Source organism: Bolinopsis microptera, chromosome 5 (assembly GCF_026151205.1).
Source record: "Bolinopsis microptera isolate Bmic1 chromosome 5, MBARI_Bmic_1.0, whole genome shotgun sequence".
NCBI lineage: Eukaryota > Metazoa > Ctenophora > Tentaculata > Lobata > Bolinopsidae > Bolinopsis > Bolinopsis microptera.
This window is the reverse complement of record NC_087076.1, coordinates 23,225,211-23,249,429: the sequence shown is the minus strand read 5'-3', so window position 1 is coordinate 23,249,429 and position 24,219 is coordinate 23,225,211. Positions and strand designations below refer to the sequence as shown.

The 24,219-nt window shown below is 39.7% G+C and overlaps 1 protein-coding gene and 1 long non-coding RNA gene across 2 annotated transcripts in view; both read right to left on the bottom strand.

The window, feature by feature from the left end:
* Positions 1-2,159: 2,159 nt before the first annotated feature.
* LOC134815104 (uncharacterized) lies at positions 2,160-2,944 on the bottom strand. Its single transcript, XR_010160214.1, has 3 exons — positions 2,876-2,944; positions 2,412-2,560; positions 2,160-2,228 (listed from the first exon to the last, which is right to left on the bottom strand). It is a non-coding gene; the product is annotated as an uncharacterized LOC134815104 (long non-coding RNA).
* Positions 2,945-19,576: 16,632 nt separating this feature from the next.
* Positions 19,577-24,219, bottom strand: part of LOC134814950 (ras-related protein Rap-1b-like) — a 30,382-nt gene continuing 25,739 nt past the window's right edge. The window contains exons 6-7 of the mRNA XM_063823317.1: positions 21,106-21,308; positions 19,577-20,436 (exon numbers count right to left, since the gene is read on the bottom strand). Of these exons, the coding sequence (XP_063679387.1) occupies positions 21,120-21,308 (189 nt within the window). The 3' untranslated portion in view covers positions 19,577-20,436; positions 21,106-21,119. The remainder of the gene's footprint in view (positions 20,437-21,105; positions 21,309-24,219) is intronic.

Here is a 24,219-nt window from a genome sequence, read left to right as displayed (position 1 = left end):
ATACAGTTTAGATGCTGTAGATCTTAGAGTGATCCCCCTATTATTGGAGCAATGAGAGGTATCACCCTTCTTTGGTACAATTATCACGATGCCTTTCAACCAGTCGTCAGGCACTGCTTCTGAATTCCAAACTTTAGAGAACAATTTCTCCATCCTATCCGCAAGACCACTTGCCCCATACTTTAACTGCTCATTAGAGATTTCGTCGATCCCAGCACTTTTGTGGTTCTTCAATTTTTTGAGACAGTTTAAAATCTCAAGTCTGGTGGGGGGACCATCACCATCACCAAGATAAGGAAAGCATGGAACCACTTCAAGATGGTCCAGGTCAGACAGATCCGCATTCGTGGGAGGAGGGTTAAATAGCTCCGAAAAATGTTCTCCCCATCTCTCTCTCTGAGCAGAGGGATCAGCAATCAACTTCCCGGATTTGTCTCTTACAGCAGTTGATTTTCGATTCTTCTTACCGGACAGTGTTTTTATCCGTTGCCAGACTTCCCTTTGCCGGCCATGGACAGCAGCTGTTTCCAGATCTGCTGCAACTCTAAGAGCCCAATTCTCGTCGTCTTTCCTGCAGCTCTTTTTGACAAGTTTGTTGGCCCGAGAATACTCGCTCCTATTGTTGTTGTCACTAGGCGCCATCTGTTTAATCTTACTGCGTTCGGCAATAAGGCTTTTTGTCTCCTGAGACAAATGCTGCTGCTTTCTGCGCCGGGGGCGCTCACCCAGTACCTCCATAGACACTTCTTTAATAGTATCCTTAACTAATGTCCATTCTCCGTCAAGATTCTCCTCCATTGGTAGGCAGCTAAAACGATTTTGAAGAGCAATGCAGTACTCTTCAACCTTGGACTGATCTCTAAGATTCTCAATTGCTGGAGATATCCTACGAGAGGCGTTCATTTTTTTGAACTGCCATAAGTTTGACTCCATGTGCTTGGTGTCAATCAAGTATGAGCGTTGAGACCATCGAAGACGAGTCACATGTTCTTTACATAATACATATGTGACTTGTATTCAAAACAGAGGTCGAAATTAGTCAAAAATCTTTCTCAAATGCCACTCATTGAAATAAGCACTGAAATCACCAACTCAAGCAATATCATTATCAACATTTTTTTTTAAACATTTGAATATAATTTGAAACATTACAGAAATGTTGTACAAATCGCTCAAACACACACACTAGGTTCACTAGGTCAAGGTGAACTTCGGAGAACACTTCTTTCCAATAAGATACACTCATAGAGTAGCAATGTTGGTCATTGGTATGCAAGCTATTCAACATTTTTTCATCGATATTTAACATTTTAAAGTTTTTGAAAATAACAAAAAATTACAAATCAAATTCACCGTCCAGGTATATCTCCTGATCTGTCGTTTGGAACATGTCGAAGTAATCAAGCCTTCCTGCAGCAGCAAAATCGGTAGAACCAGTTCCCTGTGCTCATATCGCTGAAAACACCATCCCCTCCAGCCTTCACTTCATCAAACCTCACGTTCGTGTTCCCAGGAGATCCACAACCGTAGTTGTAGTAGTGTCCGAGTCGTTGGGAGTAAGAAGTTGCTTGTCCTTTGTAGCCGCTGATTGAGATGTCAGCGTCACACAGGTTGAACGCGGTATCTCCACAGACTTGATCACAGCTTCTCGTGTTTTCCTTTGCCATGACAGAGTTTCCCCAAGGTCCAGAACCTCCAGTAGGGGTGCTTCCTCTGCAAGCTGCAGCTGCTGCCATGTGGAGAGACTGCCAGGCATGGGCTCTATCCAGTTCAACTTGTTCTTCCTTCATAGCCTCTATTTGGGCTGTCATGCCAGTGAGGGCGACTTCCTTGTTTTGGAGGACTAGAGAGAAAGATTTATTAAGAGTTCCGATCTGTTCTTTAAGGCTCTCAACCTCGCTGACTCTAGCTGCGTCGCTGAAAAGTGTACTGTAAAAGTATACCACGAGAAGAAGTTTAACTTAAAGTGGGCAAACTCAGAAAAAGTATATGATAAAATATTACATTATTGGGACAAGTGAGACTGGGAATATTCTGCTTTGAATTTTATTGTGAGAAGAAATTAAAATAGACAGACTTACAACTTTAAAATATAATTAAAAGACTAAAGCTAAATAATGATCATAATCTCTCACGTCTTCAAGTCCTGCATCTCTTTAGATCGTGCTGCCCTTGATAGAGTCGTCTCCGCCTTTGATAGCTTCATTTCAGCCGTGTTTTCTGCGGACCTGTAAATTTGTGAGTGACGAACTATTCAGTATTATAAAGGAGTAAAGGGTTCTTCATAGCAAATACAAGACCGGAAGCTGTGTATAACTGTAAAATCTAGTTTTCGTTACAACTGTCACTTCCAAGTTCCAAACCAAACTTTTAATAGAATAGATTCGACTGAAATAGGATCTGAGTCTTACGATATAGTGAGTTTAGCAATCTTTTCAGAAAGTTCTGTCACGAGGTCGTTCAGAGAGACAATGTTATGCATTGAGGAGTAGAGGAGATCTTTTAAGTCCTCAGCTGCCTCAGTGTCACTGTCAGGCCGTTGCCGTTTTCCTTCTAGTTCCTGCGAAAATTGGTCTAGTGTTGGTATTGTCATTGGGTCTTGACTATTGATCGAGTCTTTATAATTATGATGATGTTACCTAGGGACCTCAGGCTTTTCTGTTCAATCATTGAATGTTGAAGATACGGCAGAATGACAGGCTGAATACCGCCCAGTGAGTCCAATATAGCGTTTGATATAAATTAAACAATGTTTATTGACATCAAAATAAGTTGTGGGTGAATCTACTGAATTGTGTAACCGTGGAATAAAATAACTCTTCAAATAGATATTTTTTGTGGCTTATTTACGAACTTGTAAAACTTCAACACTAACCACAGCTGCAGTTATCTCCACTGTTGCCAGGGCTAAACAGAGGACCACACAGATTGAACTTGTCATTTTAAATCTTACCGGGGTCAACTAGATTTTGTGTCGTTACTCGTTAGATATTAGAAATTGGAATGACGGAGCAGAATTTGAGTACAGTGAAACTGAAACACCAAAAGTAATGCTTAGGGGCCGTTCGGCGTTCACATATTACGTAATCAATATTTTGGCAATTTTTACCCCCCCCCCCCCCCTCCGTAATCAACCGTAATCAAGACCGAACCCCCCCCCCCCCCCCCCCTATAATTATATTACATAATCAAGGTTTGACCCCCCGGCCCCCCGTAATCAAGACCCAACCCCCCTCCTATATAACGTAATCAAGGTTACACACACCCCCTCCCCCATTTTTGAGTTAAATTTTGATGTAGGGATACAAGAAATACACATTATTCATTGCTGTCTGAGACTTGAGAAGATTTTTGATTACATAATTAACAAAAATTGTCTAATTGGTATTTCGAAAATCGGTAAAAAATCAAAATTTTGATTACGTAATCAACGACCAAAACCCCCCTCCCCCCCGTAATCAACCGTAAGCGTTTGAAACCCCCCCCCCCCTCGGCTGATTACGTAATATATTCACATATTACGTAATAATTTTTTGGAACATTTTACCCCCCCCCCCCCCCCCCCCCAGGCCCCTCAGTAATCAGTCTTACACATAGCTATTGTGTCAATATTACACTAGCGTAATCATTCGGAAACCCCGGGCCCCCTCAGCTAGCTGATTACGTATTATGTGAACGTCCCCTTTATATATTATATGGATCAAGTAGTACAACTTTAAATAGTGCAGAAAATGTAGATCGAAAAGATGGTATAGGAGAAATTTCAACATTTACAACATACAACTACAAGTAACAAGAAAATGCAAATATGACTCCAAAGATTTACTACAGCATACTATACTGGCTTGGGATGCATCACACTTATCTCTAACTCTAAGATATTAGCAATCTTCAAAAATTGTCAGGTTTATGAAACTTTTGAACTTTTAAAGAGTTGATAAATAAATTGAAACGGTTTCAAATCCCCGCCTGCAATAAATAGTCACTAGCAACTAGGATTTAATGATCTCACACCAACATCTTACCTGGGGACCCCAGGCTTTCATATTTATGTTCATAATAGAGATTAGGCGGTATGACAGGCTGAGCCTCGCCCAGTAAACCAACGTCCAACATTGGTGTGAAAAAATTAGGCCCAGAGTTTAGTGGGGTACCGGTAATAATTGAGAAACCATCGAATTTATAATGAGTTTTTGCAATTCTCACCATGACAAAGATAACTTTTCTAATTTGATCAAAGATCTCCATGCCGGATGAATGATATTGAAAATGATATCAATTTAGCAAGGACGAACGTCCAACATTGTCTTGAAAACCGAAAACTTTGGAGTTTTGATGTAACACCTGCTCTTTCAATTTAATTAGATTTTAGTGGGGTAATAATTGAGAAACCATTGAATTTATAATGAGTTTTTGCAATTCTCACCACTACAAAAATAACTTTTCTTATTCAATCAAAGATCTCTATGCTGGATGAATGATATCAATTTAGCAGGGACCTTTAGTGAGAAGAAACGATCAGTGAAAAATGATAACAGACCGATGATGTAGCCTCCAATTCCTAATTTTTGTGCCCACAAATTAGTGCGCAGGGATGTTTGGGTATTGCATCATGCATGAGGTGACATGATATTAGCTCGGCTCGATTGGGACGGAAAATTGGAAGAATTTATGTGCAATACATACTTATTACTTACTTATTTTGGGTGATCCTCGATCGAAATCTCGTTCATTATCTTCCTCCAAACTTCTTATCTTGATCGCCCGTGGCAGAATGAAAATGAAGATCGTGTAACCCCAGGAAACCTTACTGGTATGGGCCTAACTTCGAAAATAAAAGAAATAGAAACGTCTGATTTTCAACAAAATGTTCGTCCCGTAAAACTAAAGTTAGCTCCCCAGGAGCACAATTTGGGACAACCTAGATTTTGAATTATCGCGAAAAGTCATATTTTGGGCCTTATAAAACTGCGCAGCTTTAAGTTTGCGGATTCTTGTTCTCTGATTGGCTGAATCGTATCACGTGGTACGTGGTACAATTGCATTCTTGGAATAATTGAAGCGTGCAAATGCAATGAACTAACGAGCGCGCGCGGAGTTCAACAAGCTGTGAAAAGGCGATCGCCTGTAGTAATATTGCCAGCCAGTAAGGTCTGCTGGGTGGTTAGGGTTGGGATTAGGGTTTATGTAAAACCGTTTTGTTGTTTGTACGGCTGCAAATCCATAAAAACCAAAGCCACGTGAAATTTTTGGGCGAGCGAATTAGTAAAAAGTAAAAACAAAAAACCACTTTGGTCTTGTCATACGTTGTATGACCCGCCGCGCACGAGTGCGCGGCTCCCTCTGTATCGTAGAAACTACACACTATAGTGAAGCGACAGTGGGGGTCACCACGTGATACAACTTTGGTCTACTTGCTGTGAGGTGTCTCAGCTACATGTGTTGGGGGTCGCTCTTATTTATTTTTGTTTTGTTCTGTCTATAATGTACACGTGCACATGCACAACTTTTTCTATGCAGATGGCAGTTGCAAATTAAATCATGTCAAATGTGGTTGTACTTAAAATGGTAGGAGTAAGACATTTTTATAATTTTTCTTTCATCAAAGTTTTCTTCGGACATTAAGGGGCCATCTACTTAGGCAGGACGTCCAGCAAATATGGAGGGGGTGGTTTTGGAATTTCGGACAAATCCGGAAAGGGGGAGGGGGGTTCTAAAATCCGAACGTCCGGAAATGTACGCAGAATTAATGAAAAAATCTCATTTATTTCAACTCTTTGACACTAATTACTTTGTAAGTTAGATCCTTGTATTTTGAACGAGAAGTCGATTCCGAGAGCAGCTAATGCTAATGAGAGCCGAGACACAACTCGCATATATTATTAATATTATTTTCCTACTGCCTTAAAACTAATTTGATTGGATGGCTACTTAAGTACTTAAATTTTTAAATGTACTTTAAAAGTACTTAAATCTTTAACTGTGCTAAACTTGTTAGACACTGAAAGTAAATTTATTATTGTCTATTTTAAGTACAAAGTATAAACTACACATTTTATTAACAATGAATTTGAGTTGGTTTTATTTGTACTCTTAAAAGTAGCTTAAAAGTACTCTTAAAAGTAGCTGGAAATCCGGACGTCAGGGGGAGAGGGTGGTTTTGAAAATCCGGACACACCCGGACAGGGGGAGGTTTACCTGGGGACCCCAGGCTATTATGTTCATAAACATTAAAGAATAAAGATTTGGCGGAATGACAGGCTGAGCGCGGCCCAGTAAGAGGAGGTCTGAAAATCTGCGTTTTTGGCGGACGTCCTAAGTAGAAAAGAAGGCCCCTAAGCTTGCTCTATCCAGAGCCCTTGCGCTTGCAGTATGCAGTAGCGCGCGCCCGCCGCTTGACTTGTGAAACAAGCGCGCCCGAAGTGGCGCGAAAGCACATGGTTAGGTGAACCCCTAAGCTTCCAGTATAATTACTGGAGCTTCCTCGATAGTGGATAGTGACTTGTCTCACTCACACTGACCTCATTGATTGGTCACTGGTCAAAAAGTCAGTAAAACCTGTCATATTTCGGTCAAGAAAACGGCAGAAAAGCTAATTCTGCTCAAAATCTTCCCTTCTTTTCTGATAGTGGATGAGATACTGATCGAATTTTATCAATATTAAAGCCTTTTTGGTAATCCAGATATTCAACTTCCAGTTCCTCAAACAATGATGACTTCGCCACTCACACTGCCCTCATCGTCAAATAAATGTCACATTTCCAGCAGAGGGAACGCAGATTAAGTTTCAAAATCTTCCAAAATGTTTACTTCGAATATATTCTGACGAATTTCTGTTTGTCAAAGCTTTCTTCTTTGGAAATCAAAGCTTTCATACCACAATCGTGTCTTGTGCCCTCCACAGGCAGAACTCATAATTTGGTGATATACAAGAAAAATCTTAAAATACAGTCAAAACAACGAAATTAGGTTGCGGGAAACTGACGATGTCCTACCTGCGTACGTAATTCACATAAGTCTCCTTTCATCAAAGATTTCTCCGGACACAATAGCTTCCAGAAACGTTCGAAGGTGACTTGTGTTAGTCCTCACTGATTGTTTTAAAAGTAATTTAACTTCGGCCGACATCTTCGTGTCAGTAATGGGCAATGGACGGCGTGTCCAATTCATGGTCCATGAAATAAACAGCGAGGAACGGAATTTGATCTAACCGCAGTCCGAAACCAGTACAGCTGCAGGATTTTATTTAAAATCGTATATCAGTCGTGCGCGCGCGACCAATAGACGATGGAATTTAAGCTCTACAAAAGGGTATCTGCGCGTTCCCCATACTTTAAAAAAAATGTACTTCTAGATGTCCCGACTCCTGAAACGTTGACAGAGAAATCCAGTTAAATATAATCCCCAGACACCAGTAACCTCAACAGTCCACAGCCCTTCAATTTTAGTATACCTTTCTAGAAAGATATTAGTTATCTTTTAAATCCAAATATAATTTAGGTCTTTGCAAGTGTTTCACGAGAAATCTCTTTATGACCACTAAACTGGAAATCGGAGCAAACCTAGAATATAAATCGTCAACTGAAATACCATCTCAGAATTGAGATGAAATTCTAGGATTGTAGTCACGATACAAACGATGCATTCCATCACCGCAATAGCTCGCTGTCTCTTAACACACAGTTATTGTTAACCACAAAATTAACAATTGTACTTTGAAGCTGGAACTAAATATAAAAACAAGTGACACAGTGACGGAGTTAGAAGTGAAGGGACAGTGTGTGATTTCATAGTGACTTAATTCAACATGATTTAATACGTAGAAAGATAACGGCCACCCCCCCCCCCCACAGGTCATGGTTTTGCGGAATAAGAATGTGTATCTTAAACACACTCCAATGCAGTTCTTACGATTACGGTGTTAAGATCATTGCAGGTTGCGGTTAGTTTGAATTTCTTAAGGGCTGTTTAATCACACTGATAGTAGTAATGAATGGGCATTACACAATCTTCTCTTTTATTTGTTATTTTTAGATATGACAAATAAAGGGTTGACGTGAAAAGTTGAAACGGAGTAACATTGCAAAACATAACTGGACCACACTATGAAAGGACATTACCCAATGCCCAAATAATATGTTTAATAGGCTGAATGCCCATAAAATATGGTTTATTGGCTAAATGCACTTGATATTGTAATTGCTAAGGTGCCCAAACATCTGGCATAAGCTAAATGCCCTTATATGGCTATAAGCTAAAATGCCCAATATATGGTAATGACTAAGTGGCCCGATACATGGATATAAGCCAAATGCCCCGTTATGGGCTATAAGCTAATGCCCATTATATGGTTAATTACTAAGTGCCCAAACATGGCTAAAAAGCTAAATGCCCTTAAATGCTCATAAGCTAAATGCCCCATTATAATGGTTATTTTGACTAAGTGGCCCATACATGGCTATAACTAAATGCCCATATCTGGCTATAAGCAAAATGCCCATTATATGTTATGACTAGTGCCCCATACATGGCTTATAAAGCTAAATGCCTTTATATGCTATTACTTAAACGCCTCATATATTTTATTGGCTTAGTGCCCATACTATGGTATAACTAAATGCCCATATATGTTATTGCTACGTGCCACCTGATGCCTCCTGTTGAAACAGTGTCTGATAATCAGCCTACCATTACCTTCACACCACATTTACCTAATGTTTTTATTACTGGGTTTGATATCCAGAAGTTTCCAAAAAAGAGTTTTTAAATAACTTAGTAGAACATCAAACCTCTATAAAGGAACTGTAACCGAGGGTTCCGTCAGGCCCTTCACACTTTTTGTTTCTGTCTAGTTCTAATGATACCGTCACCAATAGTAAACTTTAATATACCGGGACTCTCTGTAGTGGTTATGGTCTCGATATCCAGGCCACTTCTATATATAAAGGTTTGACTGTATCAGGAATTTACACTTTTTACAGATAATTATACAGATATATTTAAAGATACTGTGTACAGATCAACTGATTTTCAGATACTTTACTGTTCCTAACCGGAACTAACAAACCCAGGATATCCATATGCCAGATTATCATATCTCTCAGGGAAATAAAGCAGTCCATCACTTTAGTACAGTTGAGTCTTGAGGTATCTCAACTCGTTCAGCATTCCATTTACATACCACACTACTCCATACATGACATTATCTACAACTTCAGCTGTCAACAGCTCTCATTTTACCTTTTGTCACATGACTCAAACGAGATTTATAGTTATCCTAACTGTTCTTATCTTACTTTCCCATTTGTTATGACGAGTAGTGTTCTACATTAACATTACTGATAAGCGTGTCAGAGGCTAGCCTACTGTTCACTGCTTGTATAACCTGTGATTACATTAAGACGATGTTACAGCTGACGATGCCAACTGGTAACGATAGTTCTAAGTAACCGAGGTCCTCCAGAAATTTTAAAGGTTGGTATTTTTTCTTGAATCGAGGAGCTCATATAAATAACTACAATTCTATTTAACTGGTAGAACAGAGAACTGAAATAGGTTATCTTGTTGCAAAGTTAGTTACAAAAGAAAGGAAGTTGTAATATCGAGGTAACTTGTTCCTCTGTCTTTACACCAACTTGTTCCACTACAATATGTCATTTTTTGAAGAATGGAGGATTTTTTTAAGTCAGATAATTTTACTATAATAAGTCATATTTTTAGTCATTATTGGAAAAAGTCACATTTAATATAGATTGTGGTATGTGGTTTATGTACGATTAAGAGGGCTTTAATTGTCGGTAGATTCCAGGGTAAACAGTGACGTAATGTGACATAACTCTGAGTGAGAATGTGAGAATTAGAAAGATAACTCACCTCTACACTGAGCAGGGTGTAAAGAGTTTTAAGGAATGGTACAGTTGACCTGTACATTCCTTACATTTAACGGATTTACATTCAGGATCATTTTTTGAAGATTAGAGTACACGTATTGTAATTGTCGTGGTGTGTGTTTTAATTAATAAAAGGATAGGTAGTGTGTGATTTAATGCTGTTGATCTGTATTAGCACATGTAGACAATACAAATTAAACAATGTGCTGAGATGTGTTAATGTTCATATGTGTATTTAAATGGTGAACAATTAATATAGTGCTGTTAGTTGTTTATGAAAACAGAATGTTTTAATCTTTACTATCCATGTTGACCAATCCGTGTTATAAATGAAGTGTGTTACTAGAACTCTTTAAACACCGTTACTAAACACGTGCAGAATAAGAGATAAGATCTACAAGTAGATTGATGGAAGCAAGTCATGTGATATGACTCATTATGGCTATCCTACCACTTAGAAACCAAGCGGTCAACTATTTAGCTCAGACTACTTATATTCTGCTTGAAATTGTTCAATGCGACTTTAGAACACACATGGAATGGTGTATGATGTGTCCCGTGAACTCGGCTCATTGATACCATTGTAAACTGCGGATAGAAGTACTTATAAAGGTATTTGAATGACGTATTTCTGCACCGCTATATATACGAACAAAATTAAAGAAATAAGCGTTAATTGGCACTGGGGCATCTCAGAGGAACGAGGAGATAATTCTTCTATTTATTTGATAATTATATATTTTATACTATATATGTCCATCTAGCTCAGTGATTCATTACAGCTACACTGATAATACTGTACCATTTAGAGCACTACGATCATGTGTTATTTTTATAGAATTAGAAGTAGAAAATAAGATGAAAACAAAACCTCACTGTAATAATATATCTATATTAAAAGTTAACTTGAGAAATCCCACCCGGCAAACGGGGGACATAGAAGAAAAAACACTGAAAATTGTCGTGAGACAATAAAGCTACGTGGTGTTCTGAACAGGAATTGATTTGAACAAATTGTTATCTTTAGTTTAAGTCTCCGTTGTTTTGCAGCGTCTTACGTCGAACGTCACCCCTCCCTCCCCCTCCACCTCCCTCTCCCCCTCCGCCCCTCCCCCTCCCCCCCCTTGATGTTGTAACGTAACCTGCTGGAGTGACAGTATAAAACACGAACAGTAAAACATGAAGTTGAGTACGTCAATATATGACGTGTCACTAATTACCAGAAATTCATGTAATGCCGATTTAAAGAGCTCCTAACAGTGGGCTAAGCACACACGTACAACCTCAGATACTGTACCTGACTATTTGAAACACTATGAACAGAACACCCTTTTTATAGCGACTATATAGTAGTCACATAGGGTCCCGTTCAAGGTATTAACGACACCCCCTTTGGACATGTTTACCCCACCTAGCCCTGCACCCCCCCCCCCCGGAATCAATTAGACGCGTGGCCTTTTGTGTTAGAAATTTGAGCGTAATCAGTTTGGAAACCCCCCTAAGTGTTACGAGCAATTTTAGGGGGTTTCGTCTATATGATCGTGTGCGATTAAACTGCTAAACATGTTTCAATATAATCATTATATACCCACACACAGGTTGGTGTCGTAACTCCAGCATGATTAGTACAACTTAAGCCTGAGTTTTTTAAGCAAAACAGCACCTTAACTGGTGGGGGTAATAAGAGGAAACCTGTAGAACCTGTAGCTGTGTAGCTGTGTAGCTGTGTAGCTGTGTAGCTGTGAAGCTGTGAAGCTGTGAAGCTGTGAAACGTTAGCTGTATGTAGCTGAGTCCTGGGGGGTGACAATTAAGATAACATATTATAAAATATTCCTCTTTTTATGATTAACTGTATATAAGTTGCGACACAGTGAAGTGCATGTTATGATCTGAGCACTATCTCTATACAGTTTATTTATCTATTAAACACTATCTCCTATACAGTAAAATATCTATATATCAAGATATAGATCTGTGCGTCTTACATAGTGGCGGAGGGCTCGTCCCTTCTCCTTACTCTGCTTTGTTCTGTAATGGATATAAATATGTGATATCTAACATGGTTGATGGTATAGGACCCAATAAAAAACTCTGGACAATTGGGCCTGGGTTAACATTATAAATCTCGTCGGGCCCTAAAACCTATGTACAAATTTTACATAGCATACAAAATATACATTATAAACAATGCAGATGCATAATTTCGTTTATATTACGGCTTTCAATTAACGACCAGGAGCTAAAGGGGTTTGTATTTCTAATGTGTGTTCAAATATTAGGGACAATAACAAGATAAAGTTAACAACTACCTGGTAATTAATCAAGTAGCAGGACGCTTGTAAACATGCTACAATAGTCAATATCCCTAGCCCCCCCCCCCCGGGTGAAATACACCAGGTAATGAGAAGGAATGTGACTTGTCAGGATCTCAATCTGTCAATTACTTTCCCCCCGCCCCCCCCCCCCGTTACTTACCTGGCAGGACTTGTGTAACGTATCACCCGCAGACTGTAACTAAATTTATGATCATAGCACAATGTAAATCTTACTTACGATTATTCCACCCTGCCCTAACAAATAATAATATTCCAGCGTGTATCCTACAAATAACCCTTGGTTGTGATGTTTATTAATTTAAATGCAGTGAGAAGCAGAGAGATGGCATTGCTCGGATCTTCCATATTAACGGACAGTTTGGACTGTTAACATGGTCTTAATGCTCACTTTCACTGTTCTCAGTAGCTTTCGTGAAGATCACCACATTACACTTAATTCTCATGATACACACCTTTTAAATCATACCCTGTGACAATTAGAAATTCTAGGTAAAAAAAATGGAGGGGGGGGGGGGGAAACTTAAAGAGGACGATAAAAACGGCTGCAGAGTGCAGGAGTCCTTACCGTCTCAGAAAAAGTATTAGCTGTAGACGAGGATTAACAGCCTGAGCTATGTACGATCCAGCAGGCAAGGGAACTTTACGCCGAGCCCTAAATGTTACAAAGGCATTGCATAAAAATTATCATAACAAACCCCGAGGGTGTACTGTCAGGAGTCCCAGGAGTAAGGTACAGGGGTACACAATTTTCCAGAACCTTCCCTTAGTCTCAGAACATTTGGTCTCGAGTCTCACTGTCCATTATATACACTAAACACACACCACACACACCAACCCACACACACACACACACACCACAACACACCCACAACACACACACACACACGACAACAACGACACACACACACACACACAACACACACACACCACCAACACACACACCCACACACACACACACACACACACACCACACACCACACACCCACACACACACACACACAACACACACTCACACACACAGCACACACACACACACACACACACACAGAACACACACCCACACACCCACACACACACACGAACACACACACACACACACACACACACAACACACACACACACACACACACACAACACACACACACACACACTCACACACACACACACACCACACACACACACACACACACACACACACACACTAACACACACAACACACACACACACAACACACCCACACACACACACACGCACACACACACACACAACAACACACACACACACACAACACCCACACACACACACACACACACACACCCACACACACACAACACATACACACACTCCACACCACACACACGCAAGGATCGGAGGGTACACTGTAGAGTGTAGACACACAGGACACACCTGCACCCTATTAGTTGAATAGCACGGAAGTGTAGTATCCCCAATATTGTGTGAAGCTGACTCAGTGTTACACACACAATACACTGAAAGATCATTATCAGTAACAATTAACAAGCTGTTTATTAGCAGGGACTACAACAGGAGGGAGGTGGACCGGGGGGAGGGGAGCAGTGTAAGTACACTTACTTCTACATTAAGAAACGTTTAATATTGTCGTGTAAGTACATACTACTTTTTCAACTTTTTAAAAGAACGTTTAATATTACCTGTAAGTCAACACTTACTTTTTATTTTTTAAGAACGTTAAATATTACCTGTAATACAACTTACTTTTTATTCTTAAGAACTTTAATATAACCTGTAAGTAAACTTACTTCTACTTTCAGAAACGTGCAATATTGCTTGTAAGTACACTACTTTTACTTTTAAAACGTTTAATATTACCCTGTAATTACACTGACTTTTTACTTTTAAGAAACGTAAATAATGTCTGTAAAGGTCACTCCCAGCCATTAGCAGCACAACTGCGTTACTAAAACCAATCTACCTGAACAACAGCCTCGCCCCCGAGCTGGCCCACATGTCTAAAAGCTACCCTGGAGCATGATTAAAAGTGCAGTTCTTGTGAATACAGAGACCAGTGAAAGTAATAAGTTTTAGATGTGTTGTAGTAAAGGGCTACATGGGCCAGGGAGGTAGAAAAATTACTTATACAATTGGAGATAAGGTGAATTGGGAATTGTGTAGTAAAAGGGCTACAGGGCCAGGTAGAAAGAAGTAATATACAATTGGAGATGAAGGGGAGATGGCTACAGGGCCAGGGTAAAAAATAATATACAATTGGAGATGAAGGGGGCGATGGCTACATACAGGGCAGGCTAGGAGAATAAAATACCATTGGAGATGAAGGGGGAGATGGCTACAGGGCCAGGTAGGAGAAAAATATACAAATGGGGATGAAGGTGAGATGCTACCAGGGCCAGGGAAGAAAAATAAATAAACAATTGGAGATGAAGGGGAGATGGCTACAGCCAGGGAAGGAGAATAATATACAATTGGAATGAAGGTGAGATGCTACAGGGCCAGAGGAAAGGGAGAATTAATATACAATTGAGAGCTGAGGGGAGATAGGTAAAGATACAGGGCCAGGGTAGAAAAATAATAAAAAATTGTGGCTGAAGGTGAGAATGGAAAATTGAGAAGTAAAGGGCTACAGGGCCAGGGTAAGAAAAATAATATACAATTGGAGATTACAGGGGAGTATGGTAATGATACAGTCCAGGAAAATAATAACTATCCAATAGTGGGATTAAGTAGAGATGGTAAGAGTAGTCCAGGCTACAGGGCCAGGGTAGAAAAATAATATACAATTGGAGATGAAGGGGAGATGGTAATGATACAGGGCCAGGGTAGAATAATAATATACAATTGGGGATGAAGGTGAGATGGTAATGTGTAGTAAAGGGCTACAGGGCCAGGGTAGAAAAATAATATACAATTGGGGATGAAGGTGAGATGGTAATGTGTAGTAAAGGGCTACAGGGCCAGGGTAGAAAAATAATATACAATTGGGGATGAAGGTGAGATGGTAATGTGTAGTAAAGGGCTACAGGGCCAGGGTAGAAAAATAATATACAATTGGAGATGAAGGGGAGATGGTAATGATATGTGTAGTAAAGGGCTACAGGGCCAGGGTAGAAAAATAATATACAATTGGAGATGAAGGGGAGATGGTAATGATATGTGTAGTAAAGGGCTACAGGGCCAGGGTAGAAAAATAATATACAATTGGAGATGAAGGGGAGATGGCTACAGGGCCAGGGTAGAAAAATAATATACAATTGGGGATGAAGGGGAGATGGTAATGATATAAGGGCTACAGGGCCAGGGTAGAAAAATAATATACAATTGGGGATGAAGGGGAGATGGTAATGATATAAGGGCTACAGGGCCAGGGTAGAAAAATAATATACAATTGGAGATGAAGGGGAGATGGTAATGATATTGGCGGTTGTTAAATACTCTTCCAGGAGAGAGGAGGAGAGAAGGTGCTGGAAAGCTGCAGGGTGAGAAACCACAGCTTAAGCAAGGTAGAGAACATGAAGTTGTATAATAAAGTAAGGAGGAGAGAGGAGGAGAGAAGGTGCTGGAAAGCTGCAGGGTGAGAAACCACAGCAAGGTAGAGAACATGAAGTTATATAATAAAGTAAGGAGGAGAGTGAGAAGAGGAGTGAGCGGTGCAATGAGCTTAATTAAACACCAAACCTCATATTATATAATATATAATATAATATAATATATATATAGAACTACTAAACTAGATCTACAGAATACATGATGTTAATGGAGCACACCGTCACTGTTTAATATTATTGATATATCAAGAGCTTAATTTCAGACATTAAGGGGGGGGGGGGGGGGGGTTCACCCTGATTTTTTTGTGAAACTTGGTTTCGAGATACCAGTTGACCAACAAACTAAGAACAGTGACCGAACTTTTGAGGGGGTTCCGGACCCCAACAGCCAAACAGTGCCCGCGGGGCAGCCACGCCCATATTTGGTCCAAATTAGGCCCAATTAAGCCAAATACCCTGAACATGCCCAAAACCATGCTTTGGGGTGCTCTACTTGTAGCTACTAGTCTCCTGAACACACATATTAAGTTTTATCAAAATTGGATAAAAATTGGCCGAGTTATGGGATAAAAACCATATGCCCATATTTGGGCATACGCACCAAATTTGATCGATTTTGGCCTAAATTTAGCAGTGCAAATTTTGGAATTTGGCCGCCAAATTTTTTTAAAGGCCTAACTCAAACTTCTGTCCCAAAACTTAGGGTCATGAGACAATTCTACGTTGATTCTGAAAATTTCATGAAAAAATATTGAAACCCTATTGAGTTCTATTGTTTTGAGCGAAGTCAGTTTTGCAAATATCGCGAACTGAGATATGGGCAATTTTGCTCATTTTTTGCGATTATTTGAACACAGAATCCACAGTTAGGTAGATATTGAGCTGATAATCATAGAGAATGTGTAGTATAGGCTTACCTTTCATATAAAGTTGGTTTCATTCAAAAATATTGACATTTGACCAATTTATGGGCCAAAATCGATCAAATTTGGTGCGTATGCCCAAATATGGGCATATGGTTTTTATCCCATAACTCGGCCAATTTTTATCCAATTTTGATAAAACTTAATATGTGTGTTCAGCAGACTAGTAGCTACAAGTAGAGCACCCCAAAGCATGGTTTTGAGCATGTTCAGGGTATTTGGCTAAATTGGGCCTAATTTGGACCAAATATGGGCGTGGCTGCCCCGCGGGCACTGTTTGGCTGTTGGGGTCCGGAACCCCCTCAAAAGTTCGGTCACCGGTCCTAGTTTGTTGGTCAACTGGTATCTCGAAACCAAGTTTCACAAAAAAATCAGGGTGAACCCCCCCTGGCCCCTTAAGGGAGAGGATTCTGAAAATTTAGAATTTGATAACTCGTGTGTTAAAACACATGTTTTGTAATCAAGTAATGGGTATATATTCAAGGTGAACAGTTTTGTTTGTATTCAAAGCTTCTTCGTTGCTATATAAGAGATCAAGTTAACAACTTGGTCTGTGACGCATGTTTTCTTGGAATTTGGAAACATATTAGCATATAATTATATTATATATATATTATGTGACCCGCAGTATCATTATTTTACCTACAGATTATATTATTTCAGTTAGTATCGACATAAATTTTTTGATATTATTGCCTGAGTTTATATTATATTGTATTCAATAAACCGGTTTCAAAGCCCTTATGGGTGGCCCTCGGCCTCGGGTCTTTAAAAAAAAGGTTGCTATTATATAAGAGATCAAGTTAACAACTTGATCTGTGACGCATGTTTTCTTGGAATTTGGAAACATATTAGCACATATCATACCTCAATCCAATAATGCAAAAATCTAAAGAACGGGTATTATTGACCTTACACGTAATCAAATCAGCGTAAATATTTGATAAAAGTGACGTCGGAAAAGACACTTGTTAGATTCAGATTATGCGTTGGGCGATGTTTTGACGTATTCAATTACTGACTTCAAACAACTTATGACGTCACGATACAACTTGTGAGTCACGTTACCACTCCCATTTTTCAAACATCCCTCTACTTCACTCTAGATACATAATTGTTCTTTAAATGATATTTAGATTCTAAAATGTGTAGGAGTGAACTTCATGAGATGTGAACTATGCCCGACCACTGAAATTCAGTTTACGATATAATTCCAAAACACCATATAAGGTCTGATAGTGAGTGGTTACTTATGATCCCTCACTAGGTCCAACCTTGAAAGGGTATTTAAAATAAATGCTAATTTCCAGGCACCGTGGCTGCTTGACTGCGACTGCTTGAGCGTGATGAGGATCAATTTTTAAGTGATGACGGATTTTAAGTGCTCAATGTGCTACTTATAAGAAGCTTATGGAGGAGGAGAGTAGTATCCTTACTGAGCCAGTGTAACTGTGTAAGGAGCCAGTGTAAGGAGCCAGTGTCACTGTGTAAGGAGCCAGTGTAACTGTGTAAGGAGCCAGTGTAAGGAGCCAGTGTAACTGTGTAAGGAGCCAGTGTAAGGATCCAGTGTAACTGTGTAAGGAGCCAGTGTAACTGTGTAAGGAGCCAGTGTAAGGATCCAGTGTAACTGTGTAAGGAGCCAGTGTAACTGTGTAAGGAGCCAGTGTAAGGAGCCAGTGTAACTGTGTAAGGAGCCAGTGTAACTGTGTAAGGAGCCAGTGTAACTGTGTAAGGAGCCAGTGTAACTGTGTAAGGAGCCAGTGTAACTGTGTAAGGAGCCAGTGTAACTGTGTAAGGAGCCAGTGTAAGGAGCCAGTGTAAGGAGCCAGTTTAACTGTGTAAGGAGCCAGTGTAACTGTGTAAGGAGCCAGTGTAACTGTGTAAGGAGCCAGTGTAACTGTGTAAGGAGCCAGTGTAACTGTGTAAGGAGCCAGTGTAACTGAGCTGTGTAAGGAGCCAGTGTAACTGAGCTGTGTAAGGAGCCAGTGTAACTGTGTAAGGAGCCAGTGTAAGGAGCCAGTGTAAGAAGATTGCCTAATTTGCTACACTTAATATTCATGAAAATATTTATCTTATAATTAACTTTAAATTAAATCCGCAAAAAGTGTAGCCGTTGTCAGAACGTGCATTCCAAGACTGTAGTTATGCGGGATTGCAAGCAGCGTACTTAACAATGTGTCCAGCTCTGCAAGCAGCCCAGGGGGAGGCATTGCATGTTGACACTTGTAAAACTGACTTGTAAAACTGTGCGTTTAGCAAGGTGTGATATTTACCGTTATTTTTAGTAGTGATCAACAAACAGCTTCACTGAGTACCTCCTACATATGTAGCATTGTACGTGTTGTGTTATTATAAATAAAGGTAGATTTTCAAGACGTGCATATATATAATACTACTAGGTCACTTGCGTGTCTCCAAAATATCTTTATTCTTTTTGTGGTATTTCCGAAGAAACAGAAATAATGGCCAGATAAAGAAAACTGTAGTATATAGTAGTATATATATATATTATATACATATAATACGGCTTGAAATAGAATTATTCACAATTTGCAATTTCAAACAAAGAAGATTGACGCATGTTGAGTTTTTATAAACAAATTATAATGTACAACTAACACTATCTCTCTTTTTCACTATCGAACGTTTTCTCGTAAAGTTTTATAGAGTTCAGAGTTGTAAGTCAGCCGGATTAAAGTACGGCTTTGTAGTGCAAACTGCACAAGTATCATGCTTACACTTCAGGTTTAAAAATGTATTCTTCTTCCATAATCTTATATTTGATCCTTCGAACAGCTGTTGAGCAATGAAACGCAAACATAATCTTAGCAAAATTATTCTTCTTCCAAGCAGAGTTCTCTTCAAGATAAACATGTTGTATAAATCTTGCGAAAAAGGCTCAAAATCTGGCATTCCAAAGGGTAATGTAGATACAATCGTTAGTACAATTTATAAAGCAATAGATTTAAGGTTTTCATTTATCGTATCAAAAACCAAGTTTAATATAAATAGCTTGAAAAACAGCTGGCCATGTAGCGACATTCAGCTCGTACAATATTCAGCTTTCTATCAAATCCACCTTAATATGGTAAGGAAGTAATTAATTAAGTAATTAATTAATTGCCATGGTGACCTTGACCATTTGTAATTAAATTAGGAACGATTAACGTGTTAAGTTCGATTTACAAAAAGTAATTCAGTGAAATCTTGAAAGAAAAATTATGCATGCACCAGCATTACTTTTCAAATATTAATCATTGCGAATTCAACTTTTTAGGAGCATAAATTGGGCCGTATTTATTAAAGCAATCGCGTTAAAACCATGAATTAAATGCTATGATCATCGTGAGATCACTAGATTCAAGAAAAAAGCACTCAAATTTCAACCCATTCAATCTGAAGTCTGAACCAAATCTTTAAAAATATGCACTGATGGAAATTCTTCTAAACTCGATGAACTTAACAAAAACAACCCGAACCGTTAAAATCACTTTTAAAGTACTCTCAGAGCAAAAAGTAAACCGTTTAAAATGCTAAAACAAATTGAAGGGAAAAAAGGAAAGGTAAAGCCACATGCTCTTATTACAGTCATCAGAGATCAACTTGTATCATTATCATCATCACCTGTATTAAACTCTATATATTATAATCTATTAAAATATATACACAGAATCAAAGCCCTGAATAATCGAATTAAGCGTCGTTCGTGTAAAAATCCGTCTTAAGTCTGCATTCCTACCACGCCTGAAATACGGAAAAATCATGTTAGATATTTATCATACTCATCATTACATTACATTTATCGTATTCATTACATTTATCTAATTCATCATTACATAAACATACTTAGCATACTCCCTCCCTCCCTCCCTCCCTCCCTGCCTGCCTGCCTGCCTGCCTGCCTGCCTGCCTGCCTGCCTGCCTGCCTGCCTGCCTGCCTGCCTGCCTCTCTCCCTCCCTCCCTCCCTCCCTCCGTCCCTCCGTCCCTCCCTCCCTCCCTCCCTCCCTCCCTCCCTCCCTCCCTCCCTCCCTCCCTCCCTCCCTCCCTCCCTCCCTCCCTCCCTCCCTCCCTCCCCCTCCCTCCCTCCCTCCCTACCTCCCTCCCTCCCTCCCTCCCTCCCTCCCTCCCTCCCTCCCTCCCTCCCTCCCTCCCTCCCTCCCTCCCTCCCTCCCTCTCTCTCTCTCTCCGACACACCATAAATAACATACAACATCAAACAATATCGCCCTGTTTTTTATATAAATAAATATTCAACGCACAGGACAAAAAACATGTTCCTTATTTGACTAACACGACAAACTCTCCATGCAAGGCCAACTCTGCGTGGCATGAACAAAAGAGTGCATCAGTAATTAGTTATTGAAATATCTCCAACACAATATACTCAACGAATAAAACATGGACAAACTTACCAAAAACAGGGCGCTCATAAGATTTCGCACTTAAACTTCCTGATTCCCTTCCTGCTGCTATTCTTAGTGGTTTTCTGGGTCATGCCCATGTACTGGTTAGTTTTCCTGACCAGTTCCACGAACAGTTCCCTCACGTTAGTGTCTGTTTTAGCACTGGTCTCTATAAAACTACAGTTCCACGATCGTGTAGCCAGCTGATCAGCCTGAAATAAGGAGATATTAAATCTTTTATATCTTTACTGTATCTAGACACGTGACAAAGGAAACAACACACACATGAGGCTACGTTCCTATTATATTTATTCATCATAAGAACTGGTGTTTTAATTTCGCGAAAAGAGACCGAATATCATTCTAGCTATAAATATATTATTATATGTTAACATTTGTCGTAAGTTATTGAATGGACTTGTTGTATTTTGATGACGTTAGATCTATTTGAATCTACTAACGTCATGATCTTTAAAATAGCACAATAAAATAAGTTTTAATAAAGCCTCACTACTTTATCCTTTGTACTGTCCATCATATGTCGTTAAAAACAGATATGACCCCAATATAAGCTACGTGATAATGTATAATGTATAATATATAATGTATAATACATAATTTATAATGTACAATATGAGCTTCCCAAATCCAAGGTAATCACAGATTAATTCGGAGTCACCTAATTTTATTTAGAGGTAAAGGGATACGCTTATAATATTAACGTACCCATTTGGCCCAAATGATTTGGGCAAATAAAGACTGGATGTCTCTTTAATGATGTCAATGTTTTAAGAAAGTGTTAAATGAGAATACGGCCAATACACACATCCCACGTCGCGTGGGGGGCAGGATTAAAGATTAATATAATCAGTTTAATGTACATTGTACATTATTTAAATGTACATTGTACATTTCTCTATTTTAAATGTCAGGTAATAGTTAATAGTTAATAATAGTTAATAGTACTATGTTTACAGTATGCAGTTAAGGTGTATCCTAGGAAATTTCTTGAACTTTTAACAGGTACCCCTCCTCATTTAACCCTCAATTAAGTTTCCTATCATTCGGCTGAGTCGACCGAGGAGATTGCCTAGATCCAACGGACCTCTACGTGATAATGTATAATGTATAATATATAATGTATAATGTATACTATATAATGTATACTATATATAATGTATAATATATAATGTATAATGTATGTATGTATAATGTAATGTATAATGTATAATGTATAAGTTGCGGAAGTTAGTGCCCCGATTGAGCCCACCGAGGAGTCGAGTTCCAGCAAAGTGAGGAGATTGTGTCCCTTTCCCTCACCATTCACCAGTACACCTGACCCCACTCACCCGGTTTTAGAGGACAAGCTGGCACAGTTTAACCGCTTTGTACAGGACCTCGTGACTAACACCAACCCACAGGATAACCTCACTCGTTTTCAGAAAGATGGTTTACGCTCCCTTCTGACAGACAGGACGTTACACGTGTCGGTATCAGACAAGTGCGGTGAGTTTGTGGTGACAACTAAGGACACACATCGGCATCTAACAGAGAATCACCTCCAGGAGACAGCTGTGTACCAGCGTGTGCTTCCCACGAGAAAAATCAACGGTAAAACTGTCTCAGTAGCGGAACCCACCTCTCAACAGCTCACACAGCTCATCAAGAAGAAGACGGAGAACCTGGTGAAGGAGTCGAATAACCTGTGGAAGAAGATCTCATCACAGCGGAACCTTGACGACGACTACAAGCGACGGATCAGAGTTCCTGACCATGTCAGCCTCCCAGTCATGTACGTCCAAATCAAGACCCACAAGAACCCTCCGGAGAGCTTCCGCTCGACGATCCCTCTTGAGCAGGTTAAGGTTAGACCCATCATCAGCTGCGTGGACTCACCTACAGAGAGACTCAGTTGGCTAGTGACGACCATTCTTAAACCTCTCCTTAATGAGGTGCCTAGTCACCTGAATAATTTAATCCAGCACATAGAGATGCTCCGCCAGATCTCTCAGGAACAGCTTGCCAGGAGAAAGTTCTTTGCCGCGGATATTTCAGCTTTATACACTAACATAAACGTACAGGGCTGTATAGACGATGTCATTGAGCTAGCTACAGAGCACCGAGACAGTTTGGACCTGATGGGACTCAGCCTGACAGACATTCATGAGATCCTACTACACATCCTTACCAACTCTTTCTTTGTGTATAACAGGACTCTCTGGCTACAGCAGGATGGTCTGTTCATGGGTTTGAAGCCAGGGCCCTTCTGTGCCATCATTAGAGTGTACAAGTTCGAGAAGAACTCTATCTACACCGATCGACACTACCTATCGGTATACTTATCGAACTTCTACAAACGCTACATAGATGATGCTGCCAGTACTGCAGAGACGAAAGAAGAAGCCCTTGCTCTGGTTCAACAGATTGCAGACCAAGATCCGGACAAAAAGTTGAAGTGGGAGGTCGACTTTCCAGAACAACAGGACGATTTTATCCCCTTCCTAAACACTGAGGTCCGGATCGAGCCAAACGGTAAATTAACCAGCAGATTGTACCGCAAGCCGCAACAAAAGGATATTACCCTGCACAACAACTCTTGCCATCCTGAGTCTGTTAAGATTAATACAGTGAAGAACCTATATAGCGAGGCTTGCCGTATCTCATCTGGCCCAGCGGAAAAGGAGCACTCTCTCAGACTCCTTGATGATCTATTACAGAAAAACGGTTACCAGAACCCAAGACGTTATTGTAACAGTAGTAATTCTAACAGGCGTCAGAGTGTTGAGGATGATTCCAGGATAGTTCTTAATTTAGATTTTATTTCGGACAGTACTAGCAATAAGATTAGAAATTATGTTAAGCAGAACAATTTACCTATTAAAGTAAACTTTAAACCTACTTCGAAATTGAGAAATATTTTATGTAGTAACAGACCGTATGATAAACGTGTGTGCAGTATTAATTCATGTAAAATTTGTCCTTTGATAGTTTGTAATAAAGATTGTGAAGTGAAGAATGTTGTATATAAGATTAAGTGTAAATTATGTGACCAGCTGTACGTTGGAGAAACCAGTAGGAAAGTACATGCTCGTGTAGGAGAACACTTACGTTACGCTACCTACC